At 43.0% G+C, this 17,964-nt stretch overlaps 3 protein-coding genes across 8 annotated transcripts; 1 reads left to right on the top strand and 2 right to left on the bottom strand.

Annotated features, from left to right (window-relative positions):
* Nucleotides 1–1,056: 1,056 nt before the first annotated feature.
* Nucleotides 1,057–9,172, bottom strand: b4galnt1a (beta-1,4-N-acetyl-galactosaminyl transferase 1a). The gene is given in 12 exon segments (XM_057041122.1): nucleotides 1,057–1,866; nucleotides 1,994–2,231; nucleotides 2,331–2,471; nucleotides 2,544–2,731; nucleotides 2,801–2,893; nucleotides 6,253–6,433; nucleotides 6,512–6,549; nucleotides 6,649–6,755; nucleotides 7,215–7,311; nucleotides 7,314–7,393; nucleotides 7,486–7,700; nucleotides 8,901–9,172. Coding segments are annotated over 11 exon segments (1,590 nt in total). The 5' UTR covers nucleotides 8,901–9,172; the 3' UTR covers nucleotides 1,057–1,654.
* A 1,344-nt stretch (nucleotides 9,173–10,516) lies between these two features.
* On the top strand, nucleotides 10,517–14,485 carry c1galt1la (core 1 synthase, glycoprotein-N-acetylgalactosamine 3-beta-galactosyltransferase 1, like a). Of its 3 annotated transcripts, none has more exons than XM_057041207.1 (4): nucleotides 10,517–10,766; nucleotides 11,049–11,309; nucleotides 11,520–12,184; nucleotides 13,241–14,485. In XM_057041207.1, the coding sequence occupies exons 2-4, from the start codon at nucleotides 11,096–11,098 to the stop codon at nucleotides 13,517–13,519; spliced, it is 1,158 nt and encodes a 385-aa protein (XP_056897187.1). In that variant the 5' UTR covers nucleotides 10,517–10,766; nucleotides 11,049–11,095; the 3' UTR covers nucleotides 13,520–14,485. The 3 variants fall into 3 exon arrangements, with proteins under 3 accessions (XP_056897187.1, XP_056897185.1, XP_056897186.1); XM_057041205.1 differs by having other exon boundaries at nucleotides 10,534–10,766; nucleotides 11,022–11,309; XM_057041206.1 differs by lacking the exon at nucleotides 10,517–10,766 and adding an exon at nucleotides 10,805–10,920 and having other exon boundaries at nucleotides 11,022–11,309.
* tac3a (tachykinin precursor 3a) lies at nucleotides 13,778–15,919 on the bottom strand. Of its 4 annotated transcripts, none has more exons than XM_057041209.1 (7): nucleotides 15,673–15,919; nucleotides 15,281–15,397; nucleotides 15,088–15,187; nucleotides 14,880–14,918; nucleotides 14,727–14,780; nucleotides 14,531–14,597; nucleotides 13,778–14,306 (listed from the first exon to the last, which is right to left on the bottom strand). In XM_057041209.1, the coding sequence occupies exons 2-7, from the start codon at nucleotides 15,380–15,382 to the stop codon at nucleotides 14,288–14,290; spliced, it is 381 nt and encodes a 126-aa protein (XP_056897189.1). In that variant the 5' UTR covers nucleotides 15,383–15,397; nucleotides 15,673–15,919; the 3' UTR covers nucleotides 13,778–14,287. The 4 variants fall into 4 exon arrangements, with proteins under 4 accessions (XP_056897189.1, XP_056897191.1, XP_056897188.1 ...); XM_057041211.1 differs by having other exon boundaries at nucleotides 15,088–15,184; XM_057041208.1 differs by having other exon boundaries at nucleotides 15,281–15,401; nucleotides 15,673–15,917.
* Nucleotides 15,920–17,964: the final 2,045 nt, after the last annotated feature.

Raw genomic sequence — 17,964 nt, 5'->3', positions numbered from 1 at the left:
CTGCTGTCCACTCTTTTTCCTCCTCATAGTCCCGTTACCTTGACCTGATAAATCCAAATGTGGTTTGGGTTCAAAAGCAGGACGGGGGTGAAAAAAAAACCTAATTATTTGCTTGCTTGATGTTTGTCAGCCAAGTTATTAATTCTTTCCACTGCATATTTCAAAGAGGCCTCTAGACACTCTACCCTCTGGGTTTTCACTTTAAAGCTAAAGGAGTGTTTCACTAATTGGGAAGAAGTAGTCCACTTCAATTAGAACATGGTACACAAGGTTCTGGCCAAATGTTTATGAAGCCAGATTCTACCAGCAGACCTAATAACATGATTTGGAAACAACAAGGATGATTTAAAGGATGCTGTTCGTGTGGGAATGAGGAAATAAATGACACTGGATGAAAGTGGACTGACCGCTGCAACAGGCATGAAAACATCAATAATCTCTAACTCTGAATAGAGATCCCTGAAAACAAATGTTTCAAACAACCACCAACATTGAACAGACCCGGTTTCCTGGTATTTTGGCAATTATAGCAATCGTAATAGTGATGAGAAGAGTTTCTCGCTCCAGTTGTTTTTTTTAACCAATCTTTTATTTCCATCTTGTGGTCAAAAATCAGAATGACAGCTTCTCCCAGCTGCACCATTCACAAGGTGTAAAGGCGTAAACCACCTCTTAACAACGCCATGCATTGTCTAGATTCCAGGATTGTGGGGATGTCAACGTAAAATGTGACCATGTGACCATCTTTTGCTGATGTTAGAAGTGATACAGTGAATAGTGATGTGCGTTTGAGTTGGGCTGATTTAACGTCCTGTTAGGTGCTTTTTTAACCTCCCTTTCTTCTCTAATAACCAGAGCTTCAAATAAAGTTTCTGTTTAATGATTTTTTTATAATTTGCAGCTATAATCAATGAGGTTTATGTATTACCTCTTCAAATCCAGTCAAGTCCATTGTTTTCACTCTCAAAACTTTGTCCTGTAAATGGCAGAATATCACATGGCCAAAAGTCATTAATCACACTCATTAGACTCAGTTTCATGGTCATGGATAAGAAACCTGCATAAGATAAACCTTTATTCATCCCACAAGGGAAACTTTAAACATGGCATCAATACTTACACTCTGAAATGTTTTTATAAAGTTTGTATGTTCCTGGCAGCCTTACACCTGGCAGGTACCATACCCACAAACGAGCATTTGCATTGCATTTTAATGTCTTTTAGACTCGTGCTACATTTGCTGTTGCCAGACTATTATCTAAAAAAAGCAATCAAATATACAGTGATTGATCATAAACAGTAAATAACAAACTGTGATACTGGGAACTAAAATATAATTCTTAATTTCTCTTTTAGGAGGGTAAAACACCCACTCACCTGGAGTATTTGCCATATACATTAATATGTAAGCAACAATTTCCAAAAATAATTTAATAAAAAAAAGACAACTTTGGACAACAAAATAAATTAATCAATAAAGAATAGATTTCTATTAAATATTGCTTTTTACTACATGGTGTTTTTATTTTGAAACCAAGTATAAAAATATATTTATCCTATTTTCAGATTTATTTTTTAAAAAGCAAAATAGAGCAGGAGACATTTTCATGGTCACGTACCAAATACTAGGCAACACGCACGTGTGAAGCCGGGTTCACTGACTGCTCATGCACTTGAACCTGTTCTTGAAGTAATAAATTCCATTATGAAGGCTGCTGGTGGACTTGGACGATGGGTAGCGGAACTTCTCGTAGGCCTTCTGTGAGTCTGTTTTGGTCCAGGGAAGTTTGATCTTTGATGCATGGTTTACTATGATGTCACTGCACGACCCGATGTGCAGCGAGCCCAGGGCATCGACGAAGAACTCTGCAAGAACAAAAAGGTTTCCTTTCCATCATTCCTCAGTTTCTGACCAGTTTATCTTTTCTGCACAGAAAAGAAAAGAAACTCACAGGCCAATCGTTTGCCACCTGATCCCGTCAGAGATACTCACCTAAGTGACCTTCCCGTGCCAGTTTGGGGTCGAAGCCCACCTCGCGCACTCGGTCTGTCCTTCCCATGAAGAAGTTGATGATGGCATCAGCCACCACACAGCTGGGAAATCCCTCGATGTAGTGGTGGTAGCCATTTCTGATGTGCAAACAGCCGCCCTCCTCTCCCCCTTCTTCCACAGAGATGGTGTGTCGAAACGTTGCCGTGTAACCTGTCACCTCCCTGACTGCACCGCCAACCTGCCAGCATCGGCGCGGGAACATTAGATGTGGAAAAGCTAAAGAAAAGAAACTAAGAGCACTGCTGCAGCTGCACGGGACATGAGAGACAGCTCTCACCAGATCCAGAGTGGTCTTCTCTAGGATGTCCACCATCTTCTCCAGCTTGGTGTTTTCGGTGAAGATGAAATCATCGTCCACCCACAATATGTACTTCGTGGTCACCTGAGACACGGCCAGGTTCCTTCCTGCAAACCAGCCCTGCAGAGATGAAGGCAGTCACTCCCCAATATACCGGAACTCAGAATCCATGATGTTTTTCACCTATTTTACCTTTCCAAACGGCATGATGTAATGCTCAATATGAGGCCCTCTCACTGGCTTGGGGTGTTCATTATCATCTGCTATCACTATGGTGACAGTGGAATAATATTTCCGTATGCTGTTGATGAGGTCATTCAGTTTTTCATAGCGCAGAAAGGTCTTTGTGGCGATGGTCACAAGCGCGCTTATGTTGTACTCTATGGAAAAACACAGAAAGTTTGGCGCCATTGCTTACACATAAATAAATGACACAACATCAAACTCGCCTTTTTGGGGTCCAGAATAGTAAAGTTTTGGAATGGTTCCAAATCTAATTTTGATGGTGAAAGCCGCTTTATGTGCTTTGGTTCCAAACTGAACTGCGAAAACAGAGAAGCAGCCTTGAAAATACAGCCGTTCAAATTCAAAGGAAGGATGTGAAGCAATAGATGCTTTTTCAACTGTCATGCAGACGGCGCCACATCATTGTGACTCTCATTTTTTCCACCACAGACGTGTATGAGTTTCGAAACGTGCGTTGTTGTTTGGTTATTTTTTTGGTTTGGGGTTTTGAAAGGGTAAAAAATTCAGTGCTAAAGTTAAAACTGAGATTGCTGACAGTTAATGTCCTGTGTGTGTATTAACAATGTTTTAGCTATGTCTCCTCCTAGATTCATCCAAATAGTCAACTTTAATCATCACAGCTGTGTAAACAAACACACCAGTGCATGTAAGCATGCACTGGTGTGTTTGTGCTCTGTTTAGACACCGAATCTTCTTATTTAGTCATCATCTGAGCGCTAACAGCTCACGCTGAGTTTTGAACAACATACTGTATATGCATTTTACAAAGATGAGTTGTCTGCTAGGCCTCCAGTACCTCATGTCCTTACAGGATGCTGGAACAGGCAGAGATTCTTCCGGAAACACAAGAGATGTAGAGGATGGACCTGGTTGCAAATTTGTCTTACAGTGCTTTCTTTAGTGACCATAAAGGTCCTCTTCGGTCTTTTTGGTAATTCCCTTTGAATATTGCAGCATGTGAGGAGTCACTATTGCTGGCTGTTGTGCATCGTTCATTTCCTGTAGTCTGACAGTTTGCTTCGTAACCATGACCATGGCATCGTTCGCGTCAGGGAGGACACCCGTGCCATCTCCCCATTTTACACTGCACTCTCTGATGTAGGTCCTGGGTTCTTTTTGGTTCTCAGAGGTTATGGTGTGAACGGGGTGGTCTTTTTTGCTTTGGTCTCCTCAAGTCCCAGTGATGCTTTTAGTAGACTCCACAAATTGCTCAGAGCCAGGTTGTCTGCTGTGGTGAGTGTCTAGAATTCTGTGAGCTATGGTCCGGCCCCCTTGTGGATGGATGGGAGACTGACGAGGATTACAGTATGGGGCAAACTCTGGTATGCCTTGTTTCCTCACCAGGGGCATCATTTTCTCTCAGCGCCCGAAAGCCTTCCAGTGCTTTGGAGTCTTTAGGGGTCTATTGTTGGCTAGGATCATCGCTGCCGCTTTTTCCATTTCCTGTCTCAATTCCTTTTTTGGGGTTATAATCGTTCTTCCAGCTCTGCTTGTTCTGTTTCACTGTTTGTGTGGTCTTCGACAGTCCACACATAATTTTCAGGAACCAGGGCAGGTTTGTTTGTTAAATACATGGGGATTGGGAGGTCCTCTTGACCTTCTGAGTGTACTGTGGCTACTTCGTAGCTGTCCAGTAATGACTTTCCCATTTGAATGGATCTGGAGAAGAGGCCACATATTAATTTTACACTTGACCAGTCCCCCAGGGGGCGCTTGGTTTCACTGCTGGCAGCCACAGGCCGGGTCCAGGTCCAACAGTGAGGCTTCTGCGGGGTGCGACATGCTGTGTCAAGACAGCAGGGGCCTGCTTTGGAATTGTTCTTTTAATCTCATGTTTTCTTGAGTGGCTTTTATTTTCAGCTTCGACAAGTGGTTTTATTTTACATAGTTTTTTAATGCAATCTGATAAATCCCTGTTTGTATCTTCATGGGATAAGTCTTCCCTTCTTTCCACTTCTGCAGTAATGTTCCTCAGTACCACTGGGGGAGCTTGCATAGCTGTGTTGCCAGCTTAGTCTCCCTCTGGTGGTTGATATTGCAAGTGTTCAGGGGAGGGGCAGCGGTACTGTGTTTGTTGGGGGGACAATTCGAAGGGTAGGCAGGTGCGCAGGGCAAACGGAGGGGGTTGTTCCTCTTCCATCTTGCCAGTCTGTTTCCGGTCTTCCTCGGGTGCACTTCCTTTCTCCTCTTGGGTTTTGCCTCCTCAAGCGTTGGCCCACCATTTTGGAATGCATATCACGGTCTTAAGTTTGTTTTTCCACATATTCCATTTTCCTCCCTTTTGAGCAGCATTTCAGCAGAATTTTAACCCATTTGGGAAAACATCAGGTTTCCTTGTCCACAATCTAGAAGTTCTGGCCAGAAGACGGCATCTGTCCCTCCTCCCACAGGCCTCTCTTGCTGCCTTGTTGCCAGTTGAGTGAATGCCCACCAGATGGAGAAAAAGTGCTTTGTCTGGCTGCTGAATCCCTCCCAAAGTCCTGCAGTCTGGAACTGGGAACAGAAGTCGACCTGGGCTGCATCTACGCTGAGATTCTTTTCTCCTGGTTTTACCGCTATCACATCCGGGTCACCAATTGTCGACCAATTGTCTAGGATTTTTCCAGCCTCCTCTTCGGAGCCTTGATGATGGGTAGGCCGAGGAGGCGGAAAGTCCTTTCCACTCAGAAGGCACCTGTCCGTAGGTTCGTGTCCAAGAACTGTGACACAGAGTAGCAGAAGAATATTCTTTTCAAAAGGTCGCCCAGCATTTATTGAAGCTCAAAAAGGAGTCAGTATTACAAAAGCCAGTGAGTCAAAAAATAAATGAAGAATGCCAGAGCAAAAACCTCGTGGTAAATCAAAACCCAAAAGGTCCATCCTCTACATCTCGGAAGAATCTCTGCCTGTTCCATCATCCTGTAAGGACATGAGGTACTGGAGGCCTAGCAGACGACTCATCTTTGTAAAATGCATATATGTTGTTGTTATACACACACAGGACATTAACTGTCAGCAATCTCAGAGTTTTAACTTTAGCACTGAATTTTTTAGGAAGGGTGCTGTCTGAGGAAAAAGGACCTTAAGCTTCTTTCACTTCCTCCCAACATTGAGGCTCTGAAGAGGAATCTGGAAAAATCACAATCACATCACGAGTTTGTTATCTGCATTTGCTGCAGAAGAATATTCACATCTGTTTCCTGCCATTCACCCACTGAAGTGGATAGAAATGAGAGAATGTCTTCTTCCCCATTTGCACTATGGGGAAAGAACCTGTTATCTCTCTGTGCAATATCAATTTAGTTACAATTGCATACCCCATTTAAGCTTAAACTAAACCAAGCTAATGGGGGCTTTTGAGAGCTTTTAAATGTTTATTGTATAACGGAACTGCTAAGAAAAGAAGCCCCATATAAAAATGGCATCCAAATTAACCTCCAAATGGAAGTGGCTGTCAAAGATGTCAACATCTAGCAGCAGCATGCATGTCTGCCTCATCACAAGAGATGCAGAAGCAAATGAAAATACACTGAAGATTTGGCCTTTTTTTTGGTCACAGCCATCTTGGGCCATTGTTATTGGAGCTTACTCACCTGTTACGTTTTTGCTGTTTTTTTTTTCCATTCTTTTCTGGGTGGATATGGAACGTCTGTTAATCCCTGATCCTCTTGCTTACCTGTGTCGGCTGTCTTGGGATGGAACACGGTGTTGGTGTAGGTGACAAACTGAAGCTGTCTGTTCAGAGCAGGCAGCAGAGGACTGGACAGCGTCATGTGACTCTGACCTTCTCCTTGAACGTCAACCTTGTCTACCGTGGCGGCGACATCAAACGCTCCAAGGGTTGCCTTCAAATACACCTGCTCAGAGGGGAAATTTGAGAGTTCAGTAGAGATTTAAATGCATCCACATTCACGATGAGATGGCTAAGAAATTACTGTATGGTGCATGCTGTTTTCTTCTTTAAGACCCAAACCTGGAGGGAGGCAGGTGCAATAACAGGTGATTCCATGTAGCATTGCATATTGAGAGCAGTGTTCTTTTTAAAATATTACATGGGGTATTATGGCATTACCAGGAATGAGGACGGTTTTGAGAGGCTGCACCTCAATGCCCTGGGTGGGATACTGCAGAGGACTGTTGGCCTCAGCGACAATGAGCTCATCTGCAGGACTGTAAATCCTACACAGAACAACAAAGCATTGATTTAAAATTCCATCCTTTGTTCTCCTCTGGGTCATTCAGAATGGTTGGTTTCATTTATTTCTTCAAGCCTTCATTGATTACAGTGAAATGTTTCAGTATTATCTGTAATAATCTTAAATAACTTCCAGTTTTGTCCTTAATTTAAAAAAAATGGTTTAATTGGTTTATTTTGAAATAGATTTTTATATCTATTTCATGAAAGGTCCTGTGATGGAAGTGGTTGCACAGTTGTGTGTGACAACAGCGAAGGCAGTCTGCTGTGGTATGACTAGTTGGAACGTTCACGTTTGTTGAGCTCCACAAATAAAGGTTTTGAGCCAGTGGAATGGTGATCAATGATGATTTTTATAATAGACCTAAAACACATTCAATTTAAGACACTGTCAAAACAAGGTGTAAAGTTTGTGTGCCTCTGCGCACGTGTGTGTTTGTCACCTATTCTGATATTTGCTGTACTCCTCAGCTCTGTGCCGTTTGGTTTCTTCAGGGTTGGGCTGAGACTCCAGGAAGGCAACCCCAACATCGTGGGCCCCACGTGCGGATGCAGATAATTGGAAAAGGGCAGAAAGCTGTCCTCATCAGCCACACACTCGCACCTATTATAAGCTAACAGGCTGCATCAGGAAGAGAAATCAGAGGAGTGAAATTGATATGAGAGTTTAAAGAAAAATGTCAAGTGGAAGAGAAGCGTTCCCAAGCAGCGCACCTCGCCAAGCTCTCCTTCGTGTGATAGGGAATGTCCCCATCGCTGCCGACGATGTCGTGGATTTTCCTGTCAATCAATTCCTTTAGGTCACTTCCTCGTCTGGGCTTTATGTCAACTGTTGAGCTGCTCTGAGGGGTCCAGCCTCGGAGCAGCGCAGCCAGCAGCAGCCCAGCCAGCAAAATCAACCCCAGACTCCTCTTAAGCCTGATGTGCATCTGGAATATTGGATTTTTAACAGTGTGAATATTAAAAAAAGAAAAGCAGGGATAAGGGAAGATAGTTCTTTCATGTCTCCATGACATTGCATAAGGAATTACTATGTCACTACTATTACTGGTAGTAATACATTATTATTTTATTTTTATTTTATCTTTTTTAAGCTGCAGCCTTGCAGCAGCATTATTATAGTTAGGGAACATCTGAAGACTCATACCATACCATTTCCTTTGCAAATATGGCAATGCAGTGAAGAAGTTGCTGAGCACTGCAGTCTGGTGTTTCCCACCTTACCCCACATTAACCAACCATGACTGTTACGTGCCAGTCATAAGTGTAAGTCAAACGGTTAAACTGTGGCTGGGTAATTTTCAGAATGTTGTTCTGTATAAACTAGATGTGTTGTTAAGCTGACAATAAGTACTTTGCTCCACTTTGCTGAGCAAAAGCCGCCACGGTGGTTTCTTACTCTCTCTCACACACGCATCTGGCTGCTCCAGACTTCAAACAAATAAATGTTGATGCCTGATAACATGTGTCACCCAAATCATTACTGTTAGGGTGGAATATATTTAATTTCATAAAATAAAATTGAAAAAGAAAGCACTCTTTGGCGTGGACGTGTCTGAGCAGGCCTTTTTGCTGCAAGACTCTTTAACTCGGGAATGGAATACAGCTGAACTTGGCTGAAGTCATGATTTTGACATCTGTCCATAAGGTCCCCAGGCTGACAGTATCAGGGTTAAAAAACAACCCCAAAAGCCCACTAATAAAGCCAAAAGAACAGCCTCTGGTGCACAAAGAGAGGATGGCATCAAGGCAGAGATCTGAGGAAGGAGAAAAGTAAAACTCTTCTGCAGTGGAGTGACCTCCATCATGCTGGTGTTCCATTTGAGCAAAATATCAGATTTTTTGTAAATAGGTGTTGAAACTGTAAGTTTCTGAAGACCTCCCCACTGTGTGGACACTGTTACTTTCTCATTTTGAAAGAAAAAAAAAACAGAAGACGAAAAAGGAAGAACAATGGTGCGCAATGCACAATTCGTTTGCTCAACTAAATCGCAAAGCCTGATGGACAGTCAATCCTCTTGATCAACCTCAACCAGAACCATAAGTATAATTATTTGTGTCAAATCTGTGAGCCACCATTATGGTTGCTAAAACTGAAGGAGAGCGAGACAGAAACGACTTTTACTTACTGTGGACACCGACGATTCCGGACCTCAAAGTGTCAGAAAATGCATGCAAGTGATAAAATGCTGTAGCAGCTTGAATTCAGAAACGCCCTTGGTGAATCACTTGGTGGATCACTAATCCTATTGTTGCTTCGGATTTAAATGTGAGGCGGCAGAAGGCGGCTTTGAAACGTGCTTTGAAATAAACTGGCCCCTTTTCTCTCTCTCCTCTGGTGCAGATGTTTTTGGATGACTGCTGACGGGGTTATGCGTTCGTTTTTGTTTTTTCCAACCGCTGGTTTTATTTATGGTGCAATAAGTGCAATTCAAGAGAGTAGTACTGTCTCACGTAGCTTATCATGTTATGTTTACGAGTATACACACACGAAATACTACTACTACTACTACTACTACTAATAATAGTTATAATAATAATAATAGTAATAATAATATTGTCATTATTGACATTATTATTATTGTTATATTATTGTTATTATTATTATTATTATTATTATTATTATTATTATTATTATTATTATTATTATTATTATTGGTGGTGGTAGTAGTTGTAGTAGTTTATGTTTTTATTGGCTGCTGTCCGTATGGTTCCCTAATACCCTCTGAGCATGCGGACAAATACGGCTCCCAAAAATGTTGAAACCGGAGATTAGTGGGAACAGGCACCCATAGGTTGATGCTACAGGCTACTGCAGAAGTTTGTGTTTTGTTTTTTGTTTTAAAAAGGCTCCGTTCATTATTTCCTCACCACAAATCCAGTTTAATAATCAGAGATGTTATGATAAATTTAAAAATAAATCATAATAACTTCCTAGGTCGACGAGAAGTTTGAGCACAGAAGCATGAAAGGATTTTTTTTTGTTATTTATGTTTAAATAACTGGGTGGCATTTTAGTTGTATTGAATTTGACCTGAAAATAAGGGTAATTTTAAAAATAATTAATGTGTGTAGAGTGAAACCTCGATCGTGGCTGACATGTCAAACTACTGTATTTTTTGCACCTCACTGTCAGTGGGAATCAATGTCAGGCATTTATTAATAAAAGGACGTCTGACACAATGAGACACTGCTTAGAGCGGAAGAGACTAATGATGAAAAGGCTGGGCGAGTATAAGCGATGATGGACCAGAAAGCAATATAACACTCAGTATGATGGGGCTTTTATTTATTCCGATTCAAGAAGCTTGTGCTCACCACTGCTTCCCTCACAATAATGTTGTTTTCATCATTTTATCTCTGCTTTTTTCATTGCTAATTGCTAGATTGCATGTTTTCTGTTTTTTTCCCCCCACCGTGGCACAAAATGTCATCGTCTCTTCTCCTGTTGTAATGTGCACGAATGACAACCAAGAAAACAATGGTTTAAAAATAAAAATCTAAACTCAAAGCATTTTTAAAAAATGTGTATTTTTTATTTTGTCACCGGGACATCAAGGAAAACAGGAGGCACGTTAGGCTGCTCCCTAGGGGCAAGATATGGAAGAAAACCCTTAATTCAGCAATAATGTGCCTTTTCTATACTCTACTGCCTCTACTGTCAATAAACACTAGGCGAATGTGTAAAAAACCAAGGAATCAACCAAACCATGAAACCATCCATCCTTTATCGTCCGTTCATTTGAAGAGCAGCGCCGCTCACTTCCTGGTACGTCACTGACAGCCAGCCAATAGGAGCGCGCCCTTCGCCAGCTTTAGCTCGTTATGCTAAAGCATGTGAATCTGCGCGGCGCCTCTCCTTCTAATCACCTTATTTAATTGGGGGGGTCGTTCTAACGTGGCAGCGGCGTTTGACGGTGTGACAGACGGGTGGAGCAGACGGCGTTGTTCTCAAATAGGAAGTCTTTTTTTGGCTGGGGAAGCATTTCGCGGAGGTAAACGCGCACGCTCTTATTTGAATAATTCTTGTGATTTAGTCGTTTTTGTGCGGCGCGGATTAACGGAACATCCACCACACCATTGCAAACATCTGAGAGCCACATGGTGATTTATGTCGCTGTAAGAGGCTTTAATTCAGGCATAGTTCATGTGAGGGGAGCTTCGGACACACACACACACACACACACACACGGCAACTTCGTTCCTACACAGTGTTCTATGTTCAATGAATCATCTTTTCATTTGTCAAGGTTTTCAACTAGTCCCCCCCCCCATAGCTGTCATGCTGTAACTGGGATACAGCTGCACTGGAGATGCTGTTACCATGAAGTTCTCCAGCTCCAGATGGGCCTTCTGCTTGGGCTTCCTGGTCGGAGCCTTCAGCGGCCACTTTTTTCTGTCTCAAGCGTGGTTTGAGAGGAGCTACCCTGTGCTGTCAGAGGCCCAGGAAAGAGGCTCCATGGTGGTGGAGGAGAGCCCGACCAACTGGAGGAAAGATGGGGCTGCTTTCTTCAACCTGCTGCACCCTCACCACCCAGGTGTTTGAGGTTTTTGTGTTTATTATTAAACCTAAGCAAATAACCTAAGCATCTTCTCTTGAGGCTGTGCTGTAATTTTTGGAGACGTTTCCAGGGAAATAGAATACACTGATTTAAAATGGGCATTTTCTCTATATTTGATAATAAATTCTACATATCAATCTCTCCTTTACACCATTTTACGCTGCCTTTCTTTCTCTGTCCCTCTAGATGAAGACAGCGGGCTTGCAGATATGTTGTACCAGAAAGTGCGTGTTCTCTGTTGGGTGATGACTGGTCCGTATAACTTGCAACGCAGAGCTCGTCATGTCAGGGCCACCTGGAGTCGGCATTGCAATGTGGTGGTGTTCATGAGCTCTGTGGAGGATCCAGACTTCCCCACAGTGGGCCTCGGCACCAAGGAGGGCCGCGACCAGCTCTACTGGAAGACGATCCGAGCCTTCCACTACGTGTACGAGCACCATGCCAGGGACGCCGACTGGTTCCTGAAGGCGGACGACGACACCTACGTCGTGGTGGACAACCTGCGCTGGGTTCTGTCGAACCACACCCCCGACGAGCCCATTTACTTTGGCAAACGCTTCAAGCCGTACACCAAGCAAGGCTACATGAGCGGAGGGGCGGGATACGTGCTCAGCAAGGAGGCTTTGAAGCGGTTCGTGGTAGGTTTCCGGACCAAAGTGTGCACGCACTCCACCCCTGTTGAGGACCTGGCGCTGGGGCAGTGTTTGGAGAAGATGGGCGTTGCAGCAGGAGACTCCAGAGACACTCTACATAGAGAAACATTTCACCCGTTTGTGCCAGAGCACCATTTAACCAGCACATTCTCCAAGAGCTTCTGGTACTGGAGCTATTGTTACTACCCTATTGTTGAGGCAAGTCCTTCACTTCTCTTTTTCAGGTGGGACTGCTGCATAAACGGGTTCAAAAATGCCCCAAAAAGGCAGCAATGCTAAACATACAAGGAGGTTTATGTAAGACCCGCAAAGTGGATTAGCCCTGTTAGACAGAGGCAAGTGGGGATAGGAAGAGATCAAACTCAGAGCACAAATCTGTTCCCTTAATAACATTAGTGTGCTCTTGAAGAGAAATATCTGTTGTTTTAAATCTGTCCAACAGTTTTCTTAAAGCTAGGGAAGAGTAGGGTAGGGAGAAGAGTTTTTCCATGAAAGAGTGACCTCTGTGGTGACCTCTGCGTGGGCTCCATGTACTGAAAAAGAGATGAATTTGCTTTAAAGTACATGATTGCAGAGGGGGACAATGTCCCGTCAACAAAAGGAAAATTGCTCAATTAGCTGATGATGATGCATCTCCCTAATTGTATTTTGCAATTAAAATGAGATGGTCCCATTACTGATGTTGTCACACGTCCACTGTGCACAGTCTCTTTGTCTTAGCTCTTTGAAAGGGAAATAAAAACACAAATTTACCTTCTGTCAAAGTAATTAGACTGTTTTGCTGCCCACAAAACTGGGGAAAGTGTTTCTCAGCTCCATTAAGTACAACAAAGGACAAGAGGCTAATTCTGTTGTTTTTTTATTGTGAGTAAAACCACAAAGACCAAACCAACAAGCATTTGTTCCAGAGCTCTGTGCTCTGAACCAAACTTAAAGTGGACTGTGTTTTCCTCAAAATTCAAATGCCAGGCAGACAAATGTGCCATCACTATTTGTCAATTCATGCATGAAAATTGCTTTTCTGCGCAGCCAGTTTATTCTTCATGTAAACATTTAGCAGTTAAATGTGTGAATCATATTACAGTTACTTACAGTTAATACAGCTTTTTAAATATCATCTCTATGACACTATACAATGATCTTGTGGCTTAGCACAAAACTCATTTGTTGTATTTTTCCTAATTAATGGATAAAAGTGGGACTATTTTATAGTATTCCACCATTACAGATCTTTACTTTGTGTACCTCCCCCAGGGTCCCCAGTGCTGCTCTGACCTCGCGGTATCTTTCCATTACGTCGAGGCGCAACTGATGTACGTGCTGGAGTACTACACCTACCACCTGAGAGCGCATGGCTACAGGCCACGTTACCGCCCTTCTGTGGGACAGAAAGGCCTGAGCTTCAGCCCTCGCCCGCAGCCAACTGTGCACACGGGACCTAAGTGGACGCAGGGCTCGACGGATGGAAGGAGTCACACGACACCGTCGTCTGTGGCTGAAGGAAACCGAACTAGAACAGAAAAAATGAGGTGAATACAATCAAGGCCCAGGCCAGGCTGGTGTAGGGAGGGCAGCCACGGGAGAGTGCGGGACGTTGCAGGAGTGCATTATTTCCACTAATGACACGGGGACACTGAGAGATCCCGGTGTGTGTCTGATTCAGTGGCAGCTTTAGATGGCTGAAGGTCAAACATTTGGTTTCTCTTGGTTATCACTTCATTAGCATTTACAGTAAACCTCTACGTGCACACGGTGCAGAACCACACCTTCGGCAACAAAGCAGCCCAAATGTGAAAAATTCTTCGCTTTTTATTTCATCATTTTTAAATTCAGAGGGGTGAAAATCACATTTTTAAATTCTTTATTTAACAGTCACGCTTGGATAGTAAATTAGATCTCTGTTTTTGCTCTTTTTTTTAATTAAATACTTCAATGGGAGAATGTCTTTTCTTTAAATGTCCGACAAACTGGTTTGGAAGGGCGACCCTGCTCTTTTTCATGACCTCTGCAGAGCTGCAATCTCATAAAACACAGACAAATTCCTCCTCCAGGCAAATGCACCCGTGACGTAGATGATGGCATTATTTATAAAAATGTTTATTATGCTTATTATTCTGAACTCTAAAGAAAAAAAACATGATAATGAAACTAAAAATATCAGCTCTTCCATCTATGGTGTCTCGAGTAAAGCAAACATGGTACTTTATGCATTTAATGTAGGCAAATTTACATCGTGAAGCATGTCTTCACTGTGATTCCATCCTTGCTGCTGCAAAAAAAGTTGCTTCATTTTGTCGATGTTTACAGCCCCTGAAGAAACCTGCAAGAAAAGACACGACGTGTTTGTTTTTTTTACTCCTGCACTAAAAATGTTAAAAGTATGTTGTTGGTTTTTGTTTTTAAACGGATTAAGTCTCGATTTGCAGAAAACTTGAAGGAAATCTGATACGTGTTGTTTAGCTGGGTTTAATTACTTTAGTAAACTATTTTCCAAGTAAATCCTGCCTATTTGTTTTTATTGAATGGAAAAGACAGAGCACTCACCTCAGCCTGCATTTGTTGAGAAAGACGCCCCTCCTCTCTGCATACTCTCTCCTCCAGGGGCCATTATCTACGAGGGAAGACATTACAAATTAGTGTCATTCAGACATTTTGTCCGTCTGATAAAAGAGAAAACATTAATTCTAGAGTCTCAGGAAACCATCAGACTCAGTTTTAAAAAACCCACACACACACTCACCAGATTCCGAGTTTCTTCTTCCCATGAGACCAACAAAAATGTCATGCAGCTCCCCTGATAATATGAATGACAGCAATTCACTGTTAGATCTCCACTTTGTGAGAATGCAAGAAAAGAAATCAAAAGAGAATCCATTTTGTCTTAAAACCTCACTTTTTTGCTGTGACTGCACAGCGTCTGCATCTGGCTGATCTAAAATGAAATAAGGAGAAATAGACATATTTGATTTTTTAAAAGTACACTAAAGAAGATTAAACACGTCTCATGACTCTTTGTGAATGATCTATTACATATCCATGACTGGAGCGCCTTAACTACGTTCTAAACAATGAACTGAGAGCCATTAAAAAAGAAATCTCACTGGCATTCCTTCTGCCCATCAAACCCACGAAGCTGTCATAATCCAAATCGCTGTATCTCTTCAGAATGTTCCGCTTCACACTGTCTAAACCGACAGTCTGCTGAAAACATGAATAGAAAATGAAACGAACGTCCCCTTATAAACACCTGACACACTGATAATCGTTAGGGTCCGTGCGCACGAAGACACCTACATCAGAAGTTGAGCTCCGCGATCCGGTCTCCTCGCATCTGGACTGACTGCATCGAAGTTTCATTAGGAGGAACAGAGTCACCAGCAGTAAGCCTCTCCTCATTTTTGCAACCGACACCTGTCTGATAATATTTACAGTAGGAACGACAATGTGGTTATTTCATTTTAATCATAACTTGGAAGGGTTTTATCAGTCACGGCCACAAAGTTCGCTGCGTAATGGTGCGCAAAAGCGCACAGCGTGATCCTTACAGTGGTGCTGTACTTGGCCATTGTTCTTCCTTGTATAATTCTAACAGAGTCAATCGTGATATTTCTCCCGAGAGCAGCTTCAACGTGTCCATTTAAACTATGAAACTATAAAATGATAAACGTATGAGATGTCTTTCTTACCTGCCTTCTATCGAGAAGATATATTTTTGAAAATCAGTGCGCCCTGGCGCAGAGCGAAGTGATAGATCCTGCTGTGAGACCTGGGCTGGACAGATGAGGTGTTCGCGCTTGAGGGTAATAAATAATAGCTGAATAGCCGCGTAACGCCAATCAGCAACCAGAGCGGAGGTGGAGTATCAGGTCTTCTATCGCGTAGAAGGCTGCGTAGTCTGCTCATTGATGACCACGACACCCACGAGGACACAGAGCAACGTCACAAGGACCGTTTTTATTTCTGACTCCAGGTGATTCTCCCCTGATCGGTTGAGTTGTCATTGTGTGTTCTCTCATTGGCTTCTTCTTCTTTTTTTCTTTTTTTTTGGTCCAGCACACTCACATGTTCCTGGCAGTAGCCATTCAGTCTCATTAAAATGACCACTAATCTTTTTAGGATGCAATTCTCGTGATAACCAGCTCTTACTGCATCATTGCTCATTGACGTTGAAAAAGTCTGATAGGATCGGAGTTCTTCAAGTGCATAATCATATGTTGTGCACTTGAGCCAGAAAAATATATACTCACATCTGTGGAATAAGCAAAACCGCCCGATGCAAGCAAAAACCCGCACATGTGTAAGTGACACACAGCATTTCAGAAATATGTCAATCAATAAGGTGTTTTTCCTGCAAACTTTACTTTAGACATTTCAAATTTCTGACTTAAAACCTGCAAATGCAGTATATTGATACTTGTATTCGTGTGTAGATCTCAATTCCTGACTTGCAAACGGAACCTTTTGCTTTTCTTTGATCGATTACTCTGGTCACATTTGCGCAAATGTTTCAAACGCAAACAATCATGAATATTTCAGCAGCATGCACTCAGTCATGTAAATGGCAGCTGGTTCAGATATCAACTGAAACCGAGGCCTCGTACACGAGACGCAACCAAACAACAAAGCAGCAGGTCAATTCATCAGAAAAGGTTAGCTCGGCTATGTTTTAGTAATGATTCAACATTTCCATATTTGTCATTTGCCAGCGTGCTGTTTGTGTGGGGGTGAGAAGACTATCACCTGAGTGTGGGGGATCGGATTTCCAGATCAGAGAGATGTCGGGGGAGTCATTAATTACACTTTTTAAATTATTGATGAGTGGTTTATAGCTCCCTCAGTAATCAAAGGGACCCTGTTTTTGGAATAACAGGCAGCAGAGGGAAGGCTCGCCAGAGGCTGTTTATCCCCTCAGCTCTCATCCTGTGAAAGGGTAAACGGGGGGTGTGCTTTGGGGGGAATCACGCAGACATCCAGCAACACATCAAATGATCTGCAGCGCTAAACTGATGACAACTGTTGCGTTCCCGACAGTGAGCAGGTGATGGTAGGAAACCGCACCTGTAAAAGGACATGGCTACGCCTCACACTCATGCCAACTAATATTAATTTAAGTGCTTCTGTACACACAAATCCAAGATCAAGATCAAGACCAGTCCAACTCAATGCATGAGTTTCCAGACTTACAATAGTTATCAATTGTTTTCTATACGGTTACACATTCATTGACCCTTTTTTCGATGTTAATGTTGAGGAAGCTGTGTCGTTTTACATAATTCCGCTCATCAGCTAACGCCATATAGTGCCCGGGGTGCATGCAAACACGGATGAATTCCTCATGTGGGAGCGCAAGCGATAGAGCCTTGAGTGCAGTCACACTCTTCTATTTCCTCTCTACTGGAGCTGTCAATCATCCATTAGTTGAGGCTTTCATGGCCTGAGAGAATTTAAAAAAAAGGGAAGTTCTTCCCAGGACAGTGACGAGGTGGCGTTGCATGGGGCACATGTTATGAAAGAATTAGGAGACTAAAAACAAAGCGGACGAGTTGCAGGAGAGGGCGATGGCCTGCGATGGCGCCCTGTAAGATGGAGGATGATTTATCTGTGGTTTGCCGTGCTGCACGCAGCGCTCAGCCGATGAGTCCGAAGGGGATTAAGCATGTGTGAACACAGTGAGAGAAAGCAGTCACTTCACACGAAGGGTGGCTCTTGCTCAGGGCAACGCAATGGCTAAAATAAGCCAATCTCGTTGATTCGAGACCCCCCCCCCCCACACACACACACACACACACACACACACACACACAGTGGATCATGAGACACACCTGTCAGTAATCGGGTTAATGGGCTCTGACCAATGATAGTTTTGAGTCAGTTTTTTCTTTTAGGCGTGTAAAATGACTTTGATGAGTGCATCCCCCCCCCCCCCCCCCCCCCCCCCCGCGCTCCCTGAACTCAGTGTCGGTTTCATCTAAATGTTA

The sequence above is a fragment of the Takifugu flavidus genome, chromosome 8, assembly GCF_003711565.1.
Source record: "Takifugu flavidus isolate HTHZ2018 chromosome 8, ASM371156v2, whole genome shotgun sequence".
NCBI lineage: Eukaryota > Metazoa > Chordata > Actinopteri > Tetraodontiformes > Tetraodontidae > Takifugu > Takifugu flavidus.
This window is presented reverse-complemented; position numbering and strand designations above follow the sequence as displayed.